We start from the raw sequence: 25,970 nt of genomic DNA on the forward strand, positions 1-25,970 counted from the left end.
GTTGATGCTGCTCTATTCCATCAAGATACCTCCTACTGCTTTGGTATTGTTGCAAGAAACAACCTGGGCCAACTAATTGAAGCTAAAATAGCCCACAAATGTGGTATATATTCGGCTGAGGTTTTTGAGGCGTTGGGGATCAAAGAAGCTCTTAGTTGGATCAAGAGTAGAAATTGGCATAATGTAGAGATTGAATCCGATAGTTTGTTACAGTCCAAGCCATCCGAAGTAATCAAGAAATGTCCTCCACCTTTGGCTTAATCATTCAAGATTGTCAATTTTATTGTCTTCTCTACATGATGTACATTTACGTTTTATTAAACGATCAGCAAATCAAGTTGTTAAGCATGCTCGATTTCTTTCTGGTTGTAGCATTTTTTAACAGGATGTTTGGCCTAATTTGAAGACTCTCTTGTATTCAGAATGCAATTAATTCAATAAAATTGACATTTTATAAAAAAAAAAATAAAAAATACCTATTAGATGAGTTGGTTAGAATTGCAGCACCAAAAATATTAGCAGAGCCATCATGATGAGTTTTTCTAATTTAGTATTTAATAACCACCTTAATTGCCACCATTTGATATCTTCAATGGATTTTTTTGTCTACACCTACACTTGTTTCAGATATGTATATATGTATCCGTTTCTCATATACGAATGAATCAATACATTAATGTATTATCTTGTAGTTTGTCTATAAATTTCATTTGCAAGAGTACATGATGCATAAAATGTGTTGAATTAAATGAGGGGGATGAAGAATAGATATTTGGGCCTTACTACTTTCTGTTGCATCTGATTTGATATGATTTCTGATAAATTTTTGAAAAGATGAGCTTTTAACCACTAGTTTCTTTGGACAGGAATCTGAAACTTAATTTCATGATCATGAAAAATGATCGCTTTAATGAAGTATATTGGAAAAGAAAGTCCTACCATTACTTACACAAACTGCTTTCCAAAACCCCTTAAGCCATAACCACAAAACCTTCTTATATCCCATTATCACAGTCAAATAAATTTACTCCCACCAAACCATAATCAATTTGTTCTTCTAACAGGCTTGTACAATACCATCCTAACATATTTTTGGCGAAATCTACGCGTGGAACCAAGTGCGATGAACTGACCATCAAATTGGTGTTGAATGTACAAATGGTTCAACTCTGTGTGTTGCGGGTGCTGACCATCGTTTAAAGATGGCTCAATATTTAGAATTGTAGAATGTAGTTGAGAGGGTGTCTCCGGTGGAGGCCTACTAAAGTCATCTTCGTTTAAGCATTGGTTATCGTAGCTCGAAGGAGGTGATGGGGGAGTTCTGAAATCTGATAGATTTTCTGGCAATTCAGACTCACATTCCTGCATAAAAAACAGACCACATGTAGCAGTTTCAAAGACTCAATTTAACAGCCATTTTATTTAAATCCATTTTCCATTGTTATTAAATTGAGTACAGTAACTCAATTTGTAACTCCCAACGTTTCTTTTGATTATTTTCTTTGAAGTTCAATCGCATGGATAATTGGGTACTTATGCTGATACATATTCTCTATTGAAATGAGGAGAATTTTCAGAGAGAGAGAAGGTTTATAAGTCCTATCTTTTTTATTTACAAGTTCATACAGTAAAAGGTGTAATGGTAATACTGATGACAGCAAGCAAATTCATCAGGAAATACTAGAACAACTATTTATTACATGAAATACATGCTACATAATATAAATTTAGTTGATCTAATCTAGACACTTCAATTGGTTCTTTTTCAATAATAAATTCCAGGCTAATTAGCAATTATTTTCCCCGAACTTTAACATATACCAAATCATGCCCAATGAATTTTTTTGGTCGCTAAAAATTCCTCTTGAACTATTGAGATTGTTAGATTTAAGGACTTTTGTCTAATTTCATTTAATTTTACTGTTTCAGTGATTATTTATGTACTAAACCATGCTCCCCAGACTTTGATATCTACCAAATCATGTCCCTTAAATTTTGATATGTACTAAATCATGTCTCTTGAACTTTCATCCATGTTAGAATTTTTTTTACTAAAATTAGATAAAAGTCCTTAAATATAACAATCTTAATAATTTTGAGAGAATTTTTAATGGCCAAAAAAGTTCAGGGGGCATGATTTAATACATGTGAAAAGTTGAAAAAAATTACTCATTAGCCTAAATTCCAATCACAGATTCAATTTCAAGAAGACCAACATCCCACCCTGCCCCACAAGAGAGAGAGAGAGAGAGAGAGAGAGAGAGAGAGAGATCACTTGTCTAATGTGTCAAGAATTAGATTTCTTATGAGTACAAGGTATTCACTGAAACTCAAACAGAAGAAAAAAAGAGAAACACCTATATGTATATATATGTCAGACATAGAGATTGAAAGAAGGGTAGCAACAGCAATAACCTGACTGACCAGTGAGAAACATTATAAAAGTTATAAAAGATTACCTGCAAATCCAAAATATTGTAAGCATTCCCTGAATCATCACAGATCCATGGCAAGTCTGGAGCACACCTCAAATAGCCATCAACTATAAACAGGTAATGATATTCACCTGGTGGGAGTGTCTTTACAACAAAGAAACCATTTCCTGTACCCTGCAAAATCTCTCTGAAAAGTGGTACATTTTGCAAATAAATTTAATCTAAGAGAGGGAAAAAACAAAACAAAAGGAACTTGGTCAATGAATTAAACCCACTTCTACAATCTTATGTACCTGGTTTGCCAGTTGTCCCACGATCCCATTACAGCTACTTGCTTGGCACCACAACTCCAAGATAGCTTCACGCGAGTCAAATTTCCATTGGAAATAACATGACTAGACATTAAATGTTGAAGAAAAGCTCCATTCTGAGGAAGGATATGCTGGCCAGGCATTTGATGGGGTTCTAAAGGGTTCTGAAATACAGATGTAAAGTAAATAAGAGGAGCTTTTGAGGCAAACAGACATAACCAACGGCAATAGGACTGCAGTTAATATAATGAATAGTCACCACTCACCCTTTCAAATTCCCTCTATATCATGTAATTTAGAAGTAACATCTAAGTACTTTATTCAAAAGGGTCATTGAATTTCACCACCACATGTCAAGATGCATGCCAGAAATAGCAGATAAGAAAGGGATGTAAACAGATGTAAACAAACACAGATTTGATGGAACTTTCTTATTTTCTTTCTAAAATTCATTCACAATTGAAAAGTGTCCCATATATACTCACAATTCTAATGAGAACATCAAAAAAATTAAGCTTAGCCATCTGACAGAAAATGGGTTTCTCAATCTTGGTCTAGTCTTCCAAAAAATAAAACAGTACAACAAAACCATGATGAATCTGAAAAGCTGCGAAATTGGTATAAAAGAAAGGCAATAATATTATATTTCAACCCTCAACAGAAGAAAGAACTCACAGGACGATGACTGAACAAGACATAAGGGTGGAACCCACTTTGGTTGTGAGAAGTTGAGCCAGCCATGGCCATGGAATCTGAGAACACCCCATCTGGTTCAGATTCTAATACATCAGCATCTTCAAAGCTTTTAGTTCTCGATGGACCTTCTCCATCTTTTCCACCTCTGGCATTACCCATCACTGGAAAAGTAAAAATAAAGGCATCATCACTTTCATTGAAGGAAAACGATACTAACAAGAACAAAGTAACCAAATCAACGCAACATGTGGAAAAAAAAAAACCATTTAACAGTAAAGGCGAAAAAAAAAAACATTTAAGTTGGGATATTTTATTTTATTTTATTTTATTTTTGTCGTTTTCATTGTTTACCCATGAAAGCAAGCAGGTAACTTGAACTGGACAATATACCCATGTGTATAAGCAAATTGGGAAGACACAAGAAACCCAACAAGAGATTGACCAAAGGGAGTGTATAAGCATTGTCTTCTCAGCTTTACAGGCTTCACAAGAGAATGACCAAATAGAAAGTGCAATTTGATCTCTCTCTCTCTCTCTTAACTCTTCCTATTACAAAGGGAACTGCATAAAATTAAATGAACAGGGAATTGATTCTCCAATGAATTGGGAAGATCCCTCGATGGGCTAAATAATGTTGCTTTTCAATGTTTGTGTCAGCACAGCACAACTCCATGTTTCCTTTTTACTATACAACTTAACCAATCATTGTCAGCCACCTCATCGCTCATTGTTGAAATTACTCAAGTGCCCATTTGTCGACAAGCTGAAGCCGCCCAAAATTAAAAAATTTACCCAAAGCAAAAAGGCAGGACAAAGTAGCAGTTTTGGGAACTTAATTATGACATAACAATTTGTGAAAAGACAATCCATTTGAAATGAAATTATTATTGATTAATGGTACAAATTTGAAAGGATTTAGGTAAGAGGGTCTAATGATTTTACATATTACACATATTGTATTCTTGTATATATAAGAACTGTATTTATGTGTGGCAGTGGCATATATATATTCATGAATGTAACCATATATGTTTACATATACTTTTTTTTTTATACAAATATGTTTACATATACTTGAACCTCAAGTAGAAGAAGTTGAACCTTTGTTCCATAAAAAAAACAGAACAAAAAGTAGAAGAAGTTGGGCAACAGTAAGTAGCTTACCTTAAGCATTAATTAATATATATATATGTATATATTTTCTTCTTGGAGATGAATGCTTTTTGAATTACAATATGTGCAATTATATTCTTGCTTGACAATGAGTTCTCTGTCTTGGTCCAAGGGAGATTCTTTTTTATTGTGAGCAGCCGACCTTAATTAACAAACTATATGCAAGGAAAAGAGGAAGAAGAAGAATTGAGAAGATGATAAAAAGACAAAATGTAAACAAGCTGCCTTAACCATAATCCAACAATCAAACTTGAAAGCTCCTCTTTCAAAAGGTTTAGCTAGATATAATTGTGTTTTATGCATGGAGAAAGTACAAAATTGAATCCTCATTGAGAGGACAGTTGAGAACTCAGTGCTTACAAGCATCATATACATATATATTATATAAAATATTGTGATATGCATTGCAACATTCTAAAAGCTTGTAAGGAATAAAACAATCATGTTGAAGTTTTGCTTTATAGAGGAAAGGCACTAATATATAGTCCTAGGCTAATGCTTGCCCTATATTAAAATTCAAATAACTATACGTCTCTGAGCTTTTGTACTAATTATATATTTACCAAAAGAATCTTGTGCCCACTATATACATAATGCAAAACTATATCAGTTGAACATTATAATTTTGAATAAATGGGATTTTTTTTTAAACGCATTATGACCATAATTTATTATTAGACTGTTGTTTTGTATTATTTTTTATCTACACTTAAACTGCTATATCATGTTATTTACAGAAATAAATAAGATGTAACTAAATGAGGATATTTATAACGTTTATTTATTTAGAAAAAATTTTGCAACCGAAAAAAAAAATTAAGGGGAAAATTCTATAAAACTCGTAATTTCAAGGGGGACATGCAAATACTACTATTTATTATATTATTTTTTATTATGAAATTATAAGTAAGAATATGGTAGAAAGATGAGTAATTTTGAGATGGCACGAAAAAGAGAATTGTTAAAAAATATTATTGGTATTTAGCATTCACCTCAGTATCATAGTGCTATTAGTCTAATTAAGTATGAAATTTTATATAAGAAAATAGCTTTTAGAGTTAGAGATGTCGCTAATTAATCATGAGACGCTACCTATATATAGAAAGTGCTCGACACTACTAGTGTTCAATAATAATATTACTCCCGAACAAAAAAAAAAAAGAGAATGGAGAAATTGGATTGCTCTTTTTTATTCACCCAATCAATAATAAAAGCTAAAAAAAAGTCTTTCAGAGATGCTATAGCTAATGAAAGAGTTACACCATCATTTTCCTCCTCGTGAAGACTTTTAAAAAAAATCTCAACTGTGAGAATCTATTGAGAGTGATTTTTGCTCTAAGAATCCTAACTCAAGAAAGTAAAAATTGACCAAAGGGGAAGCATAAATTTATTACCTACAGAGATATTTTGATTGAGAGCACTCTCAACAATTATTCTATTCTATTATTTAAAATATATTACTAAAATTTTATTTTTTTTATTATATTTTATATTAAAATTTTACATTAGGCTATGTATTAGCTTTTTAATATTTTTATCTGCACTATCAAAATATATATACTTTAACATTCTACAATATTAAAATAATATTTTTTTAACATATATATAATCTTTATAATAAACATTATATATTATTAAAATAAGCACAAAACATGAATAGATCATTCATGTAAAGCAAGTTGTATTAATTTAAGTATATTTTTATTATACATATCTTACGTTTATTACATTTAATTCAAAAAAATAAAATTAAAGAGTCTTTACTGTAAAAAACTTGTGGTGAGTGCTCTTAAGGAAAAAATTAATGAAAAAGGGTTTACATATATTCAAAAGAAGATTGATATTATCTAAATTATTATGACACTACAAAATGATACTCCAAACATATATTACTTGTTAAATATACCCTTAAAAATTAAAATATAATATTTACATAAATGTAATTCTTATGTTATAATCAATTTTATTTAGTGTTGAAAAAATAATGTCTCAGTACATATAATTAGTTATTGATCAATTAAATATAAAATAAATACCCCTAACCTTTTCTACCCTTGTGTCCTTAAATAAAAAATAATAATAAAGTATAAATTAAAACATATTAAATAAAAGATTTTTTTTTATTATTATCTTATACTCTGTATTTATTCAATAACGATTCATATTGTTATTTTTTTTTTTTTTAATTTATGACCCCAGTATATAATTTTTTTTCTTTATTAATGTAAAATTATAAAGATTTTTTTTTTTTTTTTGTGAAAAAAATAATGAGTTTTTTACAAAATATTTTTTCTTTATTACTAAAGTAAGGATTTATTTTTTAAATTGATGCCTTTATTTTTTATATTTTTTTAATATTTTCTTTTCATATAACTATATTTTTTAAAAAAAAAAAAGGGGGCTCAAAAAAAAAAAAATAGTGACAGTTTTTTATTAATTTTTTTTGAAAAATTTTATTTACACCCCAAAAATTTATAAAGACGTCCTATTTTGATAATTTTTATTTTATATAAAATTTATATTTTTAATTGTACTAAGATTTTTTTAAATTTTTTCTTCCAATTCATATTCTTAAAAAATATACATATCAAGCAAAAATAAAGTATATTTTAAATATTATGACAAAAAAATTAAACTAAAAAATTATATGAATTTTTTTTTTAAAAAAAATAAAAAATATATATATGAGTTAGAAAAAATTATGAAAATGAAATCAAAATAAATATTGAAATTAACATAAAATGATGTGAAGAAAAATTTTAAAAAAACATTAAGAGTAATTTTTAAAAATTATTTAAGTTTATATATATTTTTTAATAATGTGGTGTATTTATAAGTTTAAACGGTGCAAATAAAACTCCTTTTTTTTTTCTTTATTAAAGTCTTCTTTTTATATAAGGTAAGGATTTATATTTTAAAATTAAAGCTGTTTTTTTTTTTTTTATATAAATGTTTTTTTTCTTTATTATTGACTTCTTTTTATATAAGAATTTGTTTCTTAAATATGTATACATATTTCTTAGATATTTATTTCTTTATTTCTTTCTTAATTTTTGATTTGTTTTTTAATGTAGTTTATTATGAGTTGTTGGTTTTCACCATATTTGTTGAGTGGTGTTCTGCACCCTTAGGTTTTTGTGGTTTGTGTGATATGTTGGAGAGTTGCTATGGCTACAGAGGAGAATAATGATTTTGTGGAGGAGATTGTTAATAGGATAGAAAACTTATCTTTTGTTACGGAAGAGGAAGAGTGGGAGAATATTGATGCGCCGACTAAAGTTATTGGAAAGTTGTCGATGGTGGGGGTGCATTATTGCCAATCGTGCTTATAAATGTAACTTTTTGAAGATATTATTTGGGAGAATTTGAGAGAGAAAGATTGGGTGGGATGTAGTGATTTTGGCATAGGAAGAAGGACAAAGCACCTATGTTGGGTTCTCCTTCGAGGAGGACAAGTTCAAGAAGAAGATTATGGACACATTGTCGCGGTCTTTCAATGGAGGGTTATTGCTGGGTGAGGAATGGTCAAAGTTAGGATTATGAACAGATGCTAACCTTGATTCGCTTTCATGTTAAATCCGTATGACGAACTTTTACCCGAAGGCACTAACGATTAATAATGTTATACGCCAAGGGGAATGGCTGGGAAGGTTATAGAGCTTAATGGGACAATCCTAAACTGATCATAATAAAGATCGAAGTTAGAGCAAAAACTAATTTCCCTATAAATAAGAGGGCCTTTGTTGGAAGGTTTATTCTAGTGGAGGGGGCTAAACAGTGGGTGCAGTTTAAATTTAATTTTCTACCACGGTTATGTTATAAATGTGGAGTGTGGGGGCATGACCAGAAGGTGTGTGCGAAACCAGCAGTATTGATGGAGGACCTAAAAGGGGATAATATACCTTTGTATGGGGAGTGGCTTAAAAGAGATGTTGATAGGAGGGATGGTTTTAGTTTGAATGAGGCTTGTAGTAGTTTTTGCTAGTCCGTTAAGGATCCCGCAATATCTACAGGCCAAAGAGAGAAAATCACAATGGAACAAGCAGTAGGAGACAACTGTCTCAAATGGTTGGGGCGGTTACTAAGGCACGATCTGCAGAACTAAAAGTGGTGGGAAAGTTGAATCTAGGACTTATTTCTGATGGTCAACAGCCAAGTGGCAGCTTTATGGAAGGTAAAGTTGCATATGGGACAATGGGAAAGTTAAGTAAGTTTAATGGGATTGGTGGGCCTTTGACTAATGGGGATAAAACTGGTAATGGGTCGGAGATTGATGTGAGACCAGTTATTAGGCTAGACGGTTGTGATGGGTATTCTAAAGTCTAAATGGGTGCTGAGTTTATTAGCTTGGGAGATGGAGTTGGTGACCCGACCCACGAGAAAAACAAACCTGTGGTAGGGATTTTAAATAACATTGTAGTAGGTGGAACGAGAAACACTAAGAGTTGGTGGAAGTGAGCTTTGAGACAGGGGAAAGTAGACATTAGAGATTTTATTAAGAGGCAGAGAGTTATGAGAAGAAGAGGGATGGGGATAATGTCCAGGTGGATATGGAGGTTGATGATAGGGGGAAGAGGAGAGAACAAGAAGACAAGGGATCTCTTGGAAAGATGGAGGTGATGAGTTTTCTTTGGGAGGTTTTGGGAGTATATTTCAGAGGTGAAGCGACAACGTCACTAATTAAACGAGTAAACGTGGTAAAAAAGAGTCGATCAAAGAGAAAGCTAGGAGATTGGGAGCCCTTAACAAAGAATCTAAGTCGGCTATCAAAAAAGGTACATTTAAGGGAACCATCTCTAGGGTGGATGATCTAAAAGAAAGTATTTCTTGGGATGCTAATTTCTCTCTTTCTACTGAGAATACTGATGAAGCAAGCCTTGCTAAGCAAGGTCACCGAGAACAATAAAAATCTTTAGCTGGAATATGCAAGGTTTGAGAAACTCTTGCACATTCAAAACTTTGAAATCTCATATTGTGGTGTTTTAACCTGATATGATTTTTCTATCCGAGTGTAAACTATATAATGATTGTGATATGGAGGTTAGTTGATCATGTGGGTATGATTAATGTTTTGTGGTTAAGAGAGTGGGGCTGAGTGGGGTCTTTTGCTGGGATGGAAGGATATTGTTTCAGTGCGTGTTAGATCATCATCGAGATTTCATATTGATGTGGTGGTGTGTGGTGGAAATATTTAGTGGTTCCATTTTATTGGGATTTATGGGAATCTTGAGGCTTTTTTGCGGGAACTAACTTGGGAATTAATGGGGAGAGTTAGGGATGCAGTGTAAGGGCCTTGGTTATGTGCTGAGGATTTTAATGAGATTTTATGGGACTATGAGAAATAGGGGTTAATTATAGGAAATGAGAGGCTATGGGAAGGTTCAGGAGGGCTTTAGATGATTGCTCTTTGGAGGATTAATCTAAAGATTTGAAGACCTTCTGGTGTAATGGAAAAAAGAATAATTTTATTTTGGAGAAGTTAGATAGAATGGATTGGATGGATGGTTTTCCTAAATACTACATTCAATATTTGGATTAGGACAATTCAGACCATAAAGACATGTTTATTGCCCTTTGGGAGGAGGAGAGATATGATGCGGATGGAGCCAAAAATAAGTCTAAATTTCACTTTGAGGAGGCCTAATGTGAGGAAGGGGAATGTAGGGAGATTATTGAACGTCATTAGAAAAATGGTTTGGATTGTAGTAATCCGAGTATGATCAAAGCTAAAACTAGTAGATGTGGGAAGTCCCTAAAGGACTGATCAAATTCTAAAAGAAATGAGCTTAATGGAAAAAAAAAAAAAGATATACAAATGAGGATTGCAGAGTTAAGTTTGCATATGACACCGCGAAATTGGGATTTATTAAAGAGAGAAGAAAGGAATCTTAATCCACTGCTTGAGAAGAAGGAAGTATATTGGAGACAAAGAAGCAGAGCTATATGGCTAAAGTGTGCTGATAAAAATACCAAGTATTTTCACCATATATAAGGCAACACTAAGGAAAAAGAAGAACATAACTGAGAAGTTGATTGATGAGCAGGGGGTGGAGTACGCTCAGAGTAGTGAGATTTCTAATATTGTTGAGAGATATTATGCCTCGCTATTTACTTCTTCCAACGCGATGGAGGAAAGTATTTTGGAGGTGACTAGGACGATGTAGATTAGGGTGACTACAGAAATGAATGATTGCTTACTAATAGAGTTCACTATTGAGGAGGTGAGATGGGTTGTGTTGGGGATGAACCCTCTAAAAACACTAGGTAAAGATGGTCTTCTAGCTCTATTTTATCAATAGTATTGGGATGTGGTGCATGTGGATATTCTTTGGGTTTGTCTGTAGGTTCTGAATGAAGATATACCGCTATATCAAGTGCATGAGACGCTCATTACTCTTATACCCAGGATTGACAAATCTTGCAAAGTGGAACAATATAGACCTCCGAGCTCATGTAATGTGGTCTAGAAAATTATGTCCAAATGCCTGGCAAATAGGCTTTGGTTGAGTTTAAAGGAGGTGATTTTGAAGACCCAAAGTGCCTTCATTAAGGGGAGACTCATCCATGATAATGCGATTATTGGATTCGAAGGGATGTTCAGTATGGGGAAGAATAGGTTTGGGAATAGGAAAAAGATGGCTCTTAAATTGGACATGTCTAAGGCTTATGATAGGGTAGAATGGGGATTTGTAGAAATGGTGATGCATAAGTTGGGGTATGATGCGAGATAGATTTAGAAGATTATGAACTGTATCAAGTCCGTGTCTTTCTACTTTTTGATTAATAGTGAGGTGAAGGGAAGGGTTTCTCCTAGTAGAGGGCTGAGACAAGGCGACCCACTATCTCCTTTTATCTTTCTTTTATGTGGGGAGGCGCTCTCTTCTATGACTAGAGATGTGAAGGAAAAGGGTCAGATATTGGGGTTAACATGGGGTTACTGTCACACATTTGTTTTTTTATGGATGGTAGTATGATATTTTTTGAATGCTATTAGCAAGGAGTGTTTTCGTTTAAAGGATATTTTAAGGAAGTACTCGTTGGTGTCAGGACAAGAGGTGAATTTTAGCAAATTTGAGGGTTGCTTTGTGAAAAAGGTCAACTATTATTCACATGGTCCTCTTGCTAACATTTTTGGTGTTAAAGTCTCAAATAGATTTCAATAATATCTAGGTCAAACTTGCTTTGTTGGATGGAGGAAGAAGGATATTTTCCAATATGTTAAGAATAGGATTTGGAATAAGATTTGAGGCTGGAAATGATCTTTATTCTCCACGGCTGGGAAAGAAATTCTCATTAAGGCGGTGATTCAAGCTATGCCAACCTACACTGTGAATTGCTTTAGGATCCCGAAAAATTTTATTAACTGTATTCATAGTGTGGCGGCCAAATTTTTGTGGGGGTCGTCAGCCAAGAAGGGTCGTATTCATTTGTGCAAATGGGAAGAGTTATTCACAAGAAAAAATAGAGGGTGATGGGGTTCAAGGATCTGACTTGTTCAATAAAGAGATGATGGCAAAACAAGTTTAGCATCTTGTCAAAAATAAAGAGTCACTACTGGCTAGGGTCCTCAAACGTAGCTACTTTCCAAATTGTGATGTTTTAGAGACTAAAAAAGGTAGATTCCTATCAACTATATAGAGTGGGCTAGTGTGGGGTAGAGAGGTTATATTTAAGAGGAGTAGATGGAGAATAGGGTTTGGAGATGGCGTGAGGGTGGTGGAGGATCGGCAGAATTCACGGCTGACTACTTTTGATTTTTATGATAAACTTTTTCTCTTGAAGGAGCTGAGAGTGGTGGACCTAAGATTGGCTTTGGGGGAATTGGATGTGGAGTTTATCAAGATAATATTAAGGATGATGGTGATCTCATCTTGGATGTGGAGTTTATTAAGGATGATGGTGATCTCATCTTGCTGTTACCTGTTGGCTCTTTGGAGTGCTAAGATAAACTTATTTAGCACTATTCTAAGGATGGAGAATACTCAGTTAGAAATGGATATAAGGTGGCTACTCAAACAAGAAACTGAGGGAAGGATCTTGTATGAGGGGAGTTGAGTCCTGGTAGAATAAATTTTTCTCACCTTAAGTCCCTCTAAAGGTTAAGAATTTTATTTGGAAGCTTTCCCATGACTGGCTCCCATCGAGAAAGCTTCTACAAAAGTGTAAAATACACGTGGGGAAAAATTATAGATGTGGGGTTGATGAGAATCTTAAGAATTTGTACTATGCTATTTGGGGGTGTCGAGAGAGTAAGAAAATTTGGAAAGAAGTTGGGTTGGAGGAGTTTATAACTAGAGAGAGGGAGGAGGATGCTATGGGGTTCCTTATGAGAGTTGCTGAGAAGGTTGAGAAGGAAAAATTTGACTTCCTTATGACTTTGACTTGGCAAGCCTAGCATGTGATGAACTATGCTTTGCATAAAAAATTTGTACCAGTTGTAAAGTTGACAGTGGAATGGACGGCCACATATGTGCAAGATTATTGGAATAGGAATGGGGGACGCAAACATAAGAGAAAGAAGACTATGGAAAGCACCGATAGGAACCTCCAGAGGAAGGAGAGTTGTTTGTGAATGTTGATGTGACAATTAATTCAAGTGAAGGAAGTTGTAGCTCGGGTATTGTCATACAAGACCATAATGGGAGGGTCATAACATCGAAAGGTATGTTCGTTGAACTTCCTTTTACCCCTCTTGTTGCGGAACTGGTGGAAATCAAGGATGGTGCGAGTCTGGTGGCGCGGTTGGGATTACAAAACTGTTGGGTGGTTTTCGATTGTAACGAGGTTGTGGGCATGTTGGGTCGTCCGCCAAATTAGAGTGGGGCGTTAGAATTGTTGGTCAAACAAGTGACAACTGAAGTAGAAGAGGCGGCTGTGTTGGGAGTTCTCTTCAGTCCAAGAGATTCTAATGTTGTGGCTCATGTTATTGCTAAGTAGGTTCTTTTATGTAAGAGCTCTAGTGTTTGGGATGGGGGTGGGGGGGTTCCTTCTCTATTGTTAGTGGAGAGAAGCCTCTCCCTAATTGATGTGTTTTGCTCATTTATTCTAAGAAAAAGAATGATTTGTTTTTTTTATTAATATATAATATATATGGATAGTTACATAAAGTATTACTTTTCGTAAAATTTTTACATTTTTATGTTTTAAGAATTTTTTTTTTTTGTATTTTACGATTTTTTATAAAAACAACACGAAAACAACAAGAAAACTGTATAAAAATAACAAGAAAATAACATCAAACAACATCAAAATAATAACGAAAAATAACATATAGATAATAAAAAAATCAACAATAAATTAATAAAAGTATAATATAAATAGACCGTATTTTTGTAAATAAAATTTTAAAAATCGTAAAAACTTTTAAAATTATGTATAATTGTATTTTTATAATTTTTTTTGTTATTTTTATGTATTTGTAAAATAATCTCTAATATATATATTAAGGATTTTTGTTTAAAAATCAACTATTTTTTTTTTTCGTAATTAGAGTCATATACTTTTTTATCTTTTACATTATATACATCACTAATAAGCGGTTAAATTAATATACCAAAAGGTAACGGGAAATAGTATATTTTCACAACTAAGATAAATTATGGTTTGTTAAAAACACCTTTCATAAAAATAGTATATTTTTACAGCTATCATTATATTAAAAGATGTTTTTAACAAGCCACATATCATAAAAATTATGGAGAATCATTTAATGGTGTGTTTGTGTAAGAATACTAATTATTTTCTTAAATATATATTATATTTGCTTATATGTATGTTATATAAGTTATTTTATTTAGGCTAGGTAGTTATGAGTCGGTATCACTCAATAGGTGGAAATGTGACAAAGAGAGGAATCTGGCTATAGGTCTACGAAAGTTTATAAAAATATAAATATTGTCGACCCAATTACAAGAAACTTATGTGTATGTCTACCTTGGAAATGGGGAATTCATAAGTTTCAACTAAGACTTAAGATAATTAAGAATTGCAGTTAATCCATTTAGTCAAAAAAGAAATAAAAAAAATATAAAATTGCAATCAATTGCCTTGAATAATGAAGGCATTTTCTTATTAGGGGTGATTTTGTTTTTCTATTATTTGTTTTTTCTGTAAGATTCCGAACTTTGAATATATGGCATATTTAGTTTGTTGCAGTGGAAATCCTAATAGGGTTACATTGTAATCATAATTACATTATACAAAAGAATTTCTATTACAAAATGTAACGAGGATTTAATATAATGAGGATTATATTACAAAAGTCTAAATACTGTAAAGCTAAAATGATTACAATACTCTCTTTTATATAAATGTAAAAATAAAGTAAGGGATAATTTTGTCAATTTATCATTTATTTCAATATTCATTTCAATAACAAACCAAACATCTTAATCAATTCCCATTACTATTCTTACTCCATTACATTACTATTACATTCCAGCAAATCAAACATCACCATAAATCGAAATAATATGCAACGTGCACGTTGTTTTTGTTAGGATTTTAAATAATTTAAGTGTAATTATAAAAAATTCATAATAATTAAAATTTTCTTTAATAACTTTTTATTAAATGTTTACAATCTAGAATCCCAAAATCTAATCATTAATGATAAATATAAAAGTTGTGCGACTTTGATTATAAATTCCATTCCTCTAAGTCTAGCAACCAAATATGTACAATCTTCACTGGAGTCCTCAAATCACTGTTGATCAGTTTCACTTTTTTTTTTTTTCATAATCAACACATATAGTAAAACAACTGTGAGTCAACGGACTCAGTAAAAAAAAATATACATCTTGCACCATAATATTTAACTTGTAACTAAGCACCCATACCTACAATTACCATAAGTACTTTGCTATAATGCCTTTAACTTCTAAGAATGTCACATGTATGCTTTAATAAACCAAATTATAAATAAGTCCAATTTTAGATTAGAAAGATGTAATTTATTAAAATTTTATATTTAATATAAATAAAGTATACATTTATTTAAAATTTTAATTTTACAGAGTCTCAATACCGAAGATCCCAATTTAAACAAACTATTTTTATTTACATAAACAACATTAAATAAAAAGACCAAGTAAAATAAATACCACGAATCTTTAAAATCTACTCCTAACTACTAACACAACCCCGTAGGCCGAGTAGAGCAGAACATGTACACCAGTCAGGAACGGACCTACTCCTTTCAATGTGGGGGCTATAGCCCCACTAACAAAAATATTATCTTTTTAAAAAATTAAATGTAATTTTTTTAATTTAATAATTATAGACCGAAATAATAAAAAAGCTCCCAGAAAATTAAATAAATCTAGTAAGAGTAATTATAATATTAGTATAAATATTTTTTAATGATAAATAAGCACCCACAAAGTAAAAATTTTGGGTCCGTCACTGACACCAGTTGCCTTGCTTGCCAACACTTGTTCGCACTAAGTTTTCTTGTTGTTATCTATGTTAGAGATTTATTACAATGAAAGAAAATTAAAATATTACAACTCTATTGCAATATAATACAAGGACCAACAAAGAGATTAAATAAATATTACAACAACATACACTATACTATATATATATGTACTATATATATGTATTTATATATATAAGAAAAGTAGAAGAAGGATAATATGTATAGAAACACTCACTCACAACCTTAAGTGTAGATTAGTGGGGATCACCATGACTTGCAAAAGGTACTACACCTTTGTCCAAAAGCTTATTTCTCCCTATCTCTAAGATCTAAGGGAACTTTTTAAGAAATAGCTTTGCGAATTATCAAGCCTTTTAGAGTTTCTAGCAAAGTACTTTTTTGATAGAAACTTCTCATCCAAATGAGCATATTAGACTCTTTTTGTAATGCCCATATTTGAAAATTGACTAAATCAGATTTAAACTTATTTTATTTTATTTTATTTATAAAACCTCGTAAGTCGGGATCACGAGTTTCAAATTGTTGTCTAAAATACATATACTATATATAGCTACATAATATAATTTTTTTACAAACTACAGGGCAACAACAGAATAAAACTCAAAATGCGATAAGATCGAAACCTTCCAGGTTGCACTACTGCGATATGTACAATCCTTACCAAGCCCCATCTCACTGTTCCTTCAGCTTAGCATGGTAGCAAACTGATGAGTCAACAGATTCAGTAAGATATGCATAAAACATATATAAACAATGCAATATCGGCTTTGTGCTAAAGCCGTCCTGAGCCCAAATGCTAAGCTCACCAAATGGTTAAGAACGTTCTCAACAGAAGTACGACCATTGTACCACATGCACTAGAGTACTCACTCTGTACTCATGTTGGTAGGGCCGACCACTGTACCACATGCACTAGAGTATCGACTCTGTACTCTTGTTGGTAGGGCCATTACTATACTTTTGAGAATTACCGAGTGTTATACCCCACGCACTACGTACCCTCTGGTACTCATGTTGGTAACACCCTCTCTTAAAATCCTACACTGTACTAGCACCCTTAAAACTATATCTATTTCAGTGCTAGTAGTGTAAACAAATAATAACATGCATTCTTTCACATATATATACTTTATGCTAATCTTACCTCATTTTCGTGCTCAGGTGTGCCGGTCAGCCTTAATGGAACAACCACTCGATGTTTCACAGGGCCCTATATCATAACATTCAAAAATTTGATGAGAGATACACCATAACACCTATTAGGGACTTAGAATCAAAACTAGAAATATCCTTATCGATAAAAAACATGGCAATACCCTAAATATCACAAAAATAGGAAAGCAAGGGTTTCCAAAATTGTCCCAACCGGTAGACTGATTCCCAAACCTGAATTTCAATTTGGTGGGATTTCTGGGGACCAATCGGTCGACCGGTTGCTACAGGTCCCCCTAAACCGGAATTCCGGTTCAGTGCAGGAAAACCCAAAACCAACCCTAACACCTCAAATTAACCCCAAACTCTCCCAAAATCTCCAGAGTACCTGTATATACCTTAATAAACTAAAATCAATCAATAAACCTCATCATTAAACACAGAAACTCAATCCACCATTAGAGGGAACGATTTGAGTTCTTAAACTCAAACCTTGCTCAAACATAACTATAACCAACAAAACCAACTCAATACAACATAAACAACCTCAATTAAACTTCAGTCCACAAAATTAAACACTACTTGACAACACAACCAACTAGTACTCAAATTCAACCATTAAAACTCATCTTAAGCTAAAGGAAATCAAAGAAAGAAAGGCTAAAAGGGATTTACCTTGCACTATAACACTAAAAACCTACAATAATCTCTCAATTGAAGCTGAGAAAATCCAACCCTAGCTGATTCCTTAGGGAATTCGAGAGAGAGAAAGAAAGAGAAAGTGGGTGTAGTAACATCAATGTGTTTCTAACTTTTTCCCTAAGTTATAAAATAATACACACTTAATTAATTTACAACAACCCACTAAAGCCATAAAACACAAGAGATGTAACGCCCGTATTTAAAAACTTACTAAACAAAAATTAATCTTATTATAATAGAATTATATAACCTTATAGGTCGAGATCCTGAGATTTAAAACATAGTTGAAAATTAGATTTTCTATATATAAAGTTTCGTAATATATTTTTTTTTTACAAAAAACTGGCAACCATACAATATGACTCCAAAATGTTGAAAGACCGAAACCCTCCAGGCTGCACTGCCGCGATATGTACAATCACTGCCAAGCTCCAACTCACTGTTCCTCTAGCTTAACTTTGCCCTTAACTACATAATGTAGCAAACTGATGAGTCGACAGACTCAGTAAGATATGCATAACATATATAAAGATAATGCTAAACTGACTTTATGTTTAAGCTGTCCTGAGCTCAACAACCGAGCTCAACAGATGGTTAAGAACGTTCTCAACGGTTAGTGCTATTGACCATGATATCACCCACTACCAGTACTATCATTGCACTGCGAGACCGACACTATGTTCGTACTGCTATGATAGCATCAATAGCACCCAAGAGTATAATTGACCATGATATCACTCTTAACCAGTATTGTGCCTGTACTGCCGAATCGACACAATGATTGTGCTACTATGATAGCGCCAATTAATACTCTTTTGGGTGAATATCACTTTTAACCAGTGCGATGCCTGTACTATCGAACCGACACAATGGTTGTGCCACTATGATAGCACCCAAAACATATACAATCACAGCATAACATGCATACATTCACGTATATATATATTTTATGCTATCTTACATCGTTTCCGTGCTCAAGTGTGCCAGTTAGCTTGAGTGGAATTCCAACTCGATGCTTTACAAGGCCCTAAACCATAATATTTAAAACTCGATGAGAAACACACTAAAACACTTCTCGGGGACTTTAAAATCAAACTAGGAATAATCCAATCGATGAAAGACATGACCATACCCTAAAAATCAACAATTTAGGGAAAACTATGGTTCTTGGAAAAACCCTAACCAGTAAACCGGTTTCCCAACCGGTTAACCGGTTCACTAGGTTTTCTAAGGGACAAAACCGGTTTACCGATTTCTCAGGTCCCACAAAACCGGTTAACCAGTTTTGTGCAGGAAAACCCGAAAATCGACCCCTTAACTCAAATCAACCCCAAACTCTCCAGTACTCTCCAGAATGCCTGTAAATATTATAATAAACCATAATCAAGCAATAAAACTCAGTATCAAACATAGAAACTCAATCCACCATTAAAGGTCAAGGTTTGAGTTCTTAGAGCCCAACCTTGCCAAATCAACAACATAGACCACCAAACCAGCTCAAATCGACCTAAATAATTTAATCTTAGCTTCAGAACTCTAATTCAAACACCAATTGCAACCACAGTTCCATAATTCCCAAAACCATACATCAAAACCCTTCTTTAACTAAAAAAATATATCATAGGAAGAAACTAGGGTTCCATACCTTAAAGTTAAGCACCAACTTTGCTAATACCCACTGGTTTGAACTGAGAAAAATCCCAGCTTGGTGTTGATTCTTGACAATTCGAGAGAGGGAGAGAGATAGTGTGGTGAGGAAGAAGGTGACTTTTAGATAAATCCCTAACTTACTAGCTATTTCTAATTTAAATATTTACTAACCCCTTTTCTTAATAAACAACATCTAAATGGTTACTAAATGACAAAAAGAGACCTCTAGGAAAGGACCTTTTTACCCTTTAACCTAAATCTAAGGTTAAAACAAAATTCAAGGGTAGTTTGGTCATTACCAACTCGATAAAACATGACACCTTCAACATTCAACAATAATACCATGCTATTAAAATAATTCTATACTATACGAAATGTGACTCTCTACTGGCCCAATGTCGCTTAACACTGCCACCGAACACATTCATCGAAAATGAGAATTTCACATATAACATAATTAATACATTCTAAATTTAAATAAATCTCCACAAAACATTCAAATCATAATTAATAACTCAATATTGTAATTAACCCTAATTATTCAATAATCCATAATATTGATCTTAAGCGGTCTTTACAATTATCCACCCGTTAAAAAGATTTTGTCCTCCAAATCTAACCTGAACAACTCTGGATGCTGAGTCCTCATGTCGGACTCCAATTCCCAAGTGGCTTCTTCCACTTTACTATTTCTCCAGAGTACTTTAACCAATGCTATGGTTTTGCTTCGAAGGATTTTCTCTTTCCTATCCAGAATTTGTACTGGTTGTTCATCATAGGATAGGTCCGGTTGTAACTTCAATGCTTCATAACTTAGGATATGCATTGAATCAGATATGTACTTCCTCAACATTGAAACATGAAATACATTGTGCACAGCTGACAATGTTGGAGGTAAGGCTAGCCGGTAAGCAACCTGTCCAACCTTCTCAAGTATTTCAAAAGGTCCTATAAACTTAGGACTTAACTTGCCTTTCTTTCTAAAGCGCTTGATTCCTTTCATTGGTGAAACCCATAAGAGGACATGATTTGTCGATTGAAATGTAATGTCCCGGCGCTTGGGATCAACATAACTTTTCAGCTTGCTCTAAGAAGAAAGCATTCGAGCTTTAATCTTATCTATTGCCTCATTTGTCTTCTAGACCAATTCAGGGCCTAAATATTTTTGTTCTCCTGTTTCGTCCCAATGAATTGGGGAGTGACATTTCCTACCATAAAGCAGCTTGTAGGGATCCATTCCTATGGTACTTTGGTAACTATTATTATAGGAGAACTAAATCAGAGGCAAATATTTACTCCATGAACCTTCAAAGTCCATGACACAAGCTCGTAACAAGTCTTTGAGTATTTGGATAGTTCACTTAGACTACCCGTTCATTTAAGGATGAAAGGCCGTGCTGATTTTCAAACTAGTTCCCATCTGCAAACTTACCCAGAACTTCGAGGTAAATTTAGGGTCTCTATTTGAAATTATGGATTTTGGTACCCCATGAAGACGAACAAATTCTTTCACATACAGATCAGCATACTGATCCATTGTATAGGTTACTTTTACTAGTAAAAAATGTGCTGATTTTGTAAAGCAATCTACTACGACCCATACTAAGTGATACATTCCTGTGGTTTTGAGCAAACCAACCACAAAATCCATCGCAATGTCTTCCCACTTCCATTCTAGAAGTGATAATGGCTGAAGTAACCCTGTTGGTCGCTGATGTTCTACTTTAATTTGCTGGTAGGTCAAGCATTTAGTAACATAAACTACCACATCCCTTTTCATACCATACCACCCATAAATAGGGTTTCAGATTTGACACATCTTGGTGGTTCCTGGATACAATGAGTAGGGGTAGTGTGAGCTTCATCCAGAATTTCTTTCTTAAGCTCAATGTTACTCGGAACACACACTCGAGCTTTAAACAACAACATCCCACTGCTAGAGATTGAAAAGTCCTTAGCTTTTCTTGCTAAAACATCTTCTCGAGTTTTAAGAAGTTTAAGGTCTTCTAGTTGTGCCATTCTAATACTTTCCAACAAGTCTGACTGAAATGTCAGATTATGCAATTTCCCGATCACAAACTTAATATTTGCCCTAGACATATCCAAGGCTAACTGAGGAGAAATCATTACCATAGAGAAAGTCTGATCAGGTCCTTTCCGACTCAACGCTTCTGCCACAATATTTGCCTTCGCAGGATGATATAGGATCTCACAATCATAGTCTTTCACTAATTCTAACCACTACCTTTGTCTCATATTTAGATCTTTCTGAGTGAAAAAGTACTTAAGACTTTTGTGGTCAGTGTAGATCTCACACCGTTCACCATATAAGTAGTGTCGCCAAATCTTTAAGGCAAACACCACTACTGCAAGTTCCAGGTCATGGATTGGATAGCGCTGCTCATAATCCTTCAGTTGTTGTGAAGCATAAGCTATGACTTTATCTGCTTGCATTAGCACACAACCCAAACCTTGTCTGGATGCATCGCAGTACACTACAAACTTTTCTTGATCAGACGGTAGAGCTAAAACTGGAGATGTAATCAATCGTTGTTTCAACTCTTGAAAACTTTCCTCACATTTATCTGACCATACAAACCGTTGATTCTTTTTAGTTAACTCAGATAGCGGCATTGCAATCTTGGAAAATCCTTCTACAAAACATCAATAGTAGCCTCCTAAACCAAGGAAACTTCGTACTTCGGTAACTATTTTCGGTCTAGGCCAATTCTTCACTGCCTCAATTTTCCTTGGGTCTATCATAATTCTATCTTTTCTGACAATATGTCCCAGAAAAGATACTTGTGACAGCCAAAATTCACACTTTTCGAACTTTGCATAAAGTTTATGATCTCTGAGTCGTTGCAAAACCATACAAAGGTGGTGCTCATGTTTTGCTTCCGACCGAGAGTACACAAGAATATCATTGATAAACACAATTACAAAGTTACTCTAGGAAATCTTTAAATATCCTATTCATGAGATCCATAAAGGCTGCCAGAGCATTTGTCAATCCGAATGACATAACCAGGAACTCATAATGGCCATACCTAGTGCAGAAAGCTGTCTTTGGAATATCTTCTTCCCGGATTCTCAATTGATGATAACCAGATCTCAAATCAATCTTAGAGAATACCACCTTGCCTTGAAGTTGATCGAACTAATCATCAATTCTAAGCAAAGGGTATTTGTTTTTAATAGTTAAATTGTTTGGCTCTCGGTAGTCAATACACATTCAAAGAGTTCCATCTTTCTTCTCTACAAACAGAACCAAAGCTCTCCAAGGCGACATACTGGTCGGGTGAACCCTAGATCCAGCATCCCTTGGAGTTGTATCTTTAGTTCTTTCAATTCAGTAGGTGACATGCGGTAAGGTGCTTTTGAAACAGGTTCTACCCCGGGTATCAGATCAATAATGAAAATCTATCTCCTGCTGAGGTGGTAGTCCTGGTAATTAATCTGGAAACATATCCAGGAATTCCTTAACCACTTTGACCTCCTCAGGTCCAATCAACACATGTTTACCAAAATCAATTACAACCGCTAGGAATCCTACACACGAATCCTACACATACACTGTGTAGTAAATCCCTAGCCTTTAGTGTTGAAATTCTAGGGACACGAGAACCGTAAACTGATCCCACTAAAACAAAAGGTTCCTCATTTTCTAGTTGAAAAGTTACCTTTTTCCATTTGCAATCAATACTGGCAGAGTATTTGGACAAAAAGTCCATTCTGAGTATAATGTCATATTTGGCTAATGGTAACTCCCCAAGATCAGCACTCAGTTCTCTGCCTTCAATTTTGATTAGCACAGATCTAACCCTTTTTCTTGAAATAGTTAGTTCCCCATTAGGCAATAGGGTTGCAAATCCCATGTCAAATACATCGCTAGGCCTACCAAGCTGACTAAGAACCCTCGTTGCAACATATGAGCGTGTAGCTCCAGAATCAAATAAAATAGTATAAGTGAAACCATTAATAAAAAGTTGTCCTGTAACCACTGAAGGGCTGGCGGCAACATCTGCCTGAGTGATGGCAAATACATGCACTGGTGCAGGTTAGCTTCAGGCTTAGGTTCCTCTTTCTTCAACTGAGGACAATCCCTTTTGAGATGCCCAACTGATCCACAATGAAAATAAGCCCTCCGGTTACAAGTCCCAGGGTGATGTTTCTTACAGCGTGGGCATTCAGGATATGAGTAAGTCTGACGTCCCCCTTTACTCTGGTTCTCACGAAACCTCTTGTTTTGCCCTGGAATCCCTGTAGGTGGGAAAGTTCTCTTCTTTTGCTCAATAGTGGGATCAAAACCACTCTCTTTGCGAGGTCCAAAAAATATGGAGAGTAGTGGCTCCACTAGCACTAGGAGCCTCTCGAGTTTCCTTGTAGAAACTTTACTACTCATTCAACTCGAAGAGCCTTACCAACCATCTCAGCATAGGTTGTAGTATCATTTGTGGTGATGACTAGATCATGCTTAATCTTGGCATTCAGCCCTGCAAGTACTTTTCCTTTTTACTAAAATCTGCTGGCACAATCCCTGAGGCTAGCTTGGCCAAGCGATCAAACTTGGTCGTATACTCAGTCACTGTCATGCTCTTTCCCTATACCAACTCAACAAACTCTTTTGGCTTTGCACTACGGACTGCGTCATTGTAATATTTACCATTAAATGAATCCCAAAATTCTTCCCAGGTCATTCTAGTAACATCCTTTGAAAGGGACACTGTTGGGTTTAATGCCCTAAATAAAACTCTTTACAATCTGATTAGTTATCAATATAAGAAATTTGAAGTGATTGATGTTTGCATTTTACATGCTAATGGTTTAATATGTTTATTACTTTTATACACAAAATCAGTTAAATCCAGATCATATGTTTATTCACAATTACAGTATCGTCAACACAGTGGAATGTGATTGTGATCATATGAATCAAAAGACTTGGTCTCTGTTTCATCAGTGTTATTGGATTTACACTAATGTGATAATCAGCGATGATGTATACTTACACTTGGAGTAAGTGTTATGTTCTTTCCAGGACATTAGTAAAGTATACTAGTTTCGAATGTATGGAGTATACATTGGACTGGATCGATATTGCAACTAAGTTAAGATATTACAAACTTACCGTTATATATATCTTTACAAGTCAATATAAGTAGTTGATCTTAAGATTAAAAGAATCTAAATCCTGATATGCTTAGGCTCAACTCAGGAGTGCTATTCATGTTCTTTGATTTATTAGTTAAGCCTACTTTTAGGTCAGGGTGATACGTATATTTTGGGAACATGATAGTATGATTGAGTGGGAGTGCTGAACATAAATATGGAATCTATAGCTTCTACTGGTGTATAGAAGTCAAGTGATGATTCCCTTCGAGCTTAGCAAATAGAAGTAAATGGATGAGCTCTTGTTTAACTGACTAATTATTAGATCACTAAACACCATTTACAGGTAGCTAAGTGTTTTAAGGGGCAAAATACATTGAGGGGTGAAAACGGTAAAGAAATCCCATCTCGATGTAGATCATCTATATAGAGGATCTTTAAATCACAATAAGATTATAACAATGGTTAAATGAGATAGCATATTGATATCGTGAAACATATAATATGCTCTATATAAGTCTGAGAGTGCAATTCTAAGTTCTAAGAGTGGATTCAACGAAGAATTAATAAGTAGGAATTTACTTGGTAAATTTGGTTCACTTATTGGAAGCTCTGCATATAGATCCATGGTCCCCATTCTAGTTGAGAATATTCTCCTTGTAAGACTCATTAATTGATTTGTGATTGATCAATTATAATTCTAAAGTTAGACTATGTCTAATTTTATGAATTTTCACTAAGCAGGGGTGAAATTGTAAAGAAAAGAGATTCTAGGTTTATTTATTTATTAATGGACTTTATATGTCTAGTTAATAATTAAATTAAATGACAATATTATTTAATAATCTATTTTAGTTATTAAATAATTAGTTTTGGCATTTAAAAGGTTAGAATTAGAAAATTGACGTTTTTGAGAAAATAGAAATAAAATTTGATAAAACTGCAAAATCAAGTGGGGCCCATAAACTACACCATGGCCGGCCACTTATTATGGAATTTCAAATTAATATTTTCATTATTTTAATGCCAAATAATTCCTAACCTAAACCTAGTAGTTGCCTATAAATAGAAAGTGATGGCTCAGTCAAAATCATAACTTTGAATAACCTTTTCTGACAGAAATTTCTCTCTTCAGAAAAACTGAGCCTTCCCTACTTTCTGTGCCTGGCCAAAACCTCTCTTCTCTTTTCTTCTTCATAAATTTCGACCCTAGTGAAAGAGTAAGTGCCCACACACAGCAAGCAGTAACTCAATCATAGATTGGAAGACTGTGAAGGATCAAACTTGAAGAAGAAGGAC

General features: G+C 33.9%; 1 protein-coding gene across 2 annotated transcripts; it reads right to left on the reverse strand.

The window, feature by feature from the left end:
• Positions 1 to 853: 853 nt before the first annotated feature.
• LOC115701582 (SNF1-related protein kinase regulatory subunit beta-2) lies at positions 854 to 4,093 on the reverse strand. 2 transcript variants are annotated; one of them, XM_030629403.2, is made up of 5 exons: positions 3,794 to 4,093; positions 3,422 to 3,603; positions 2,729 to 2,910; positions 2,460 to 2,622; positions 854 to 1,362 (listed from the first exon to the last, which is right to left on the reverse strand). In XM_030629403.2, the coding sequence occupies exons 1-5, from the start codon at positions 3,834 to 3,836 to the stop codon at positions 1,045 to 1,047; spliced, it is 888 nt and encodes a 295-aa protein (XP_030485263.2). In that variant the 5' UTR covers positions 3,837 to 4,093; the 3' UTR covers positions 854 to 1,044. The 2 variants fall into 2 exon arrangements, with proteins under 2 accessions (XP_030485263.2, XP_030485264.2); XM_030629404.2 differs by having other exon boundaries at positions 3,833 to 4,092.
• Between the last annotated feature and the right edge of the window lie 21,877 nt (positions 4,094 to 25,970).

This window comes from Cannabis sativa, chromosome 8 (genome assembly GCF_029168945.1).
Source record: "Cannabis sativa cultivar Pink pepper isolate KNU-18-1 chromosome 8, ASM2916894v1, whole genome shotgun sequence".
Taxonomy (NCBI): Eukaryota; Viridiplantae; Streptophyta; class Magnoliopsida; order Rosales; family Cannabaceae; genus Cannabis; species Cannabis sativa.

Bases quoted from the DNA above. Each gene is read 5' to 3' on its own strand.
- LOC115701582 (XM_030629403.2), bottom strand. From the start codon at position 3,836: ATGGGTATATTGTCCAGTTCAAGTTACCTGCTTGCTTTCATGG. The intron at 2,623-2,728 runs GTACATAAGATT...ACCACTTTTCAG, and splicing joins TGGGACAACTGGCAAACCAG to AGAGATTTTGCAGGGTACAG. The intron at 1,363-2,459 runs GTAATCTTTTAT...TTTTTTATGCAG, and splicing joins ACAATATTTTGGATTTGCAG to GAATGTGAGTCTGAATTGCC.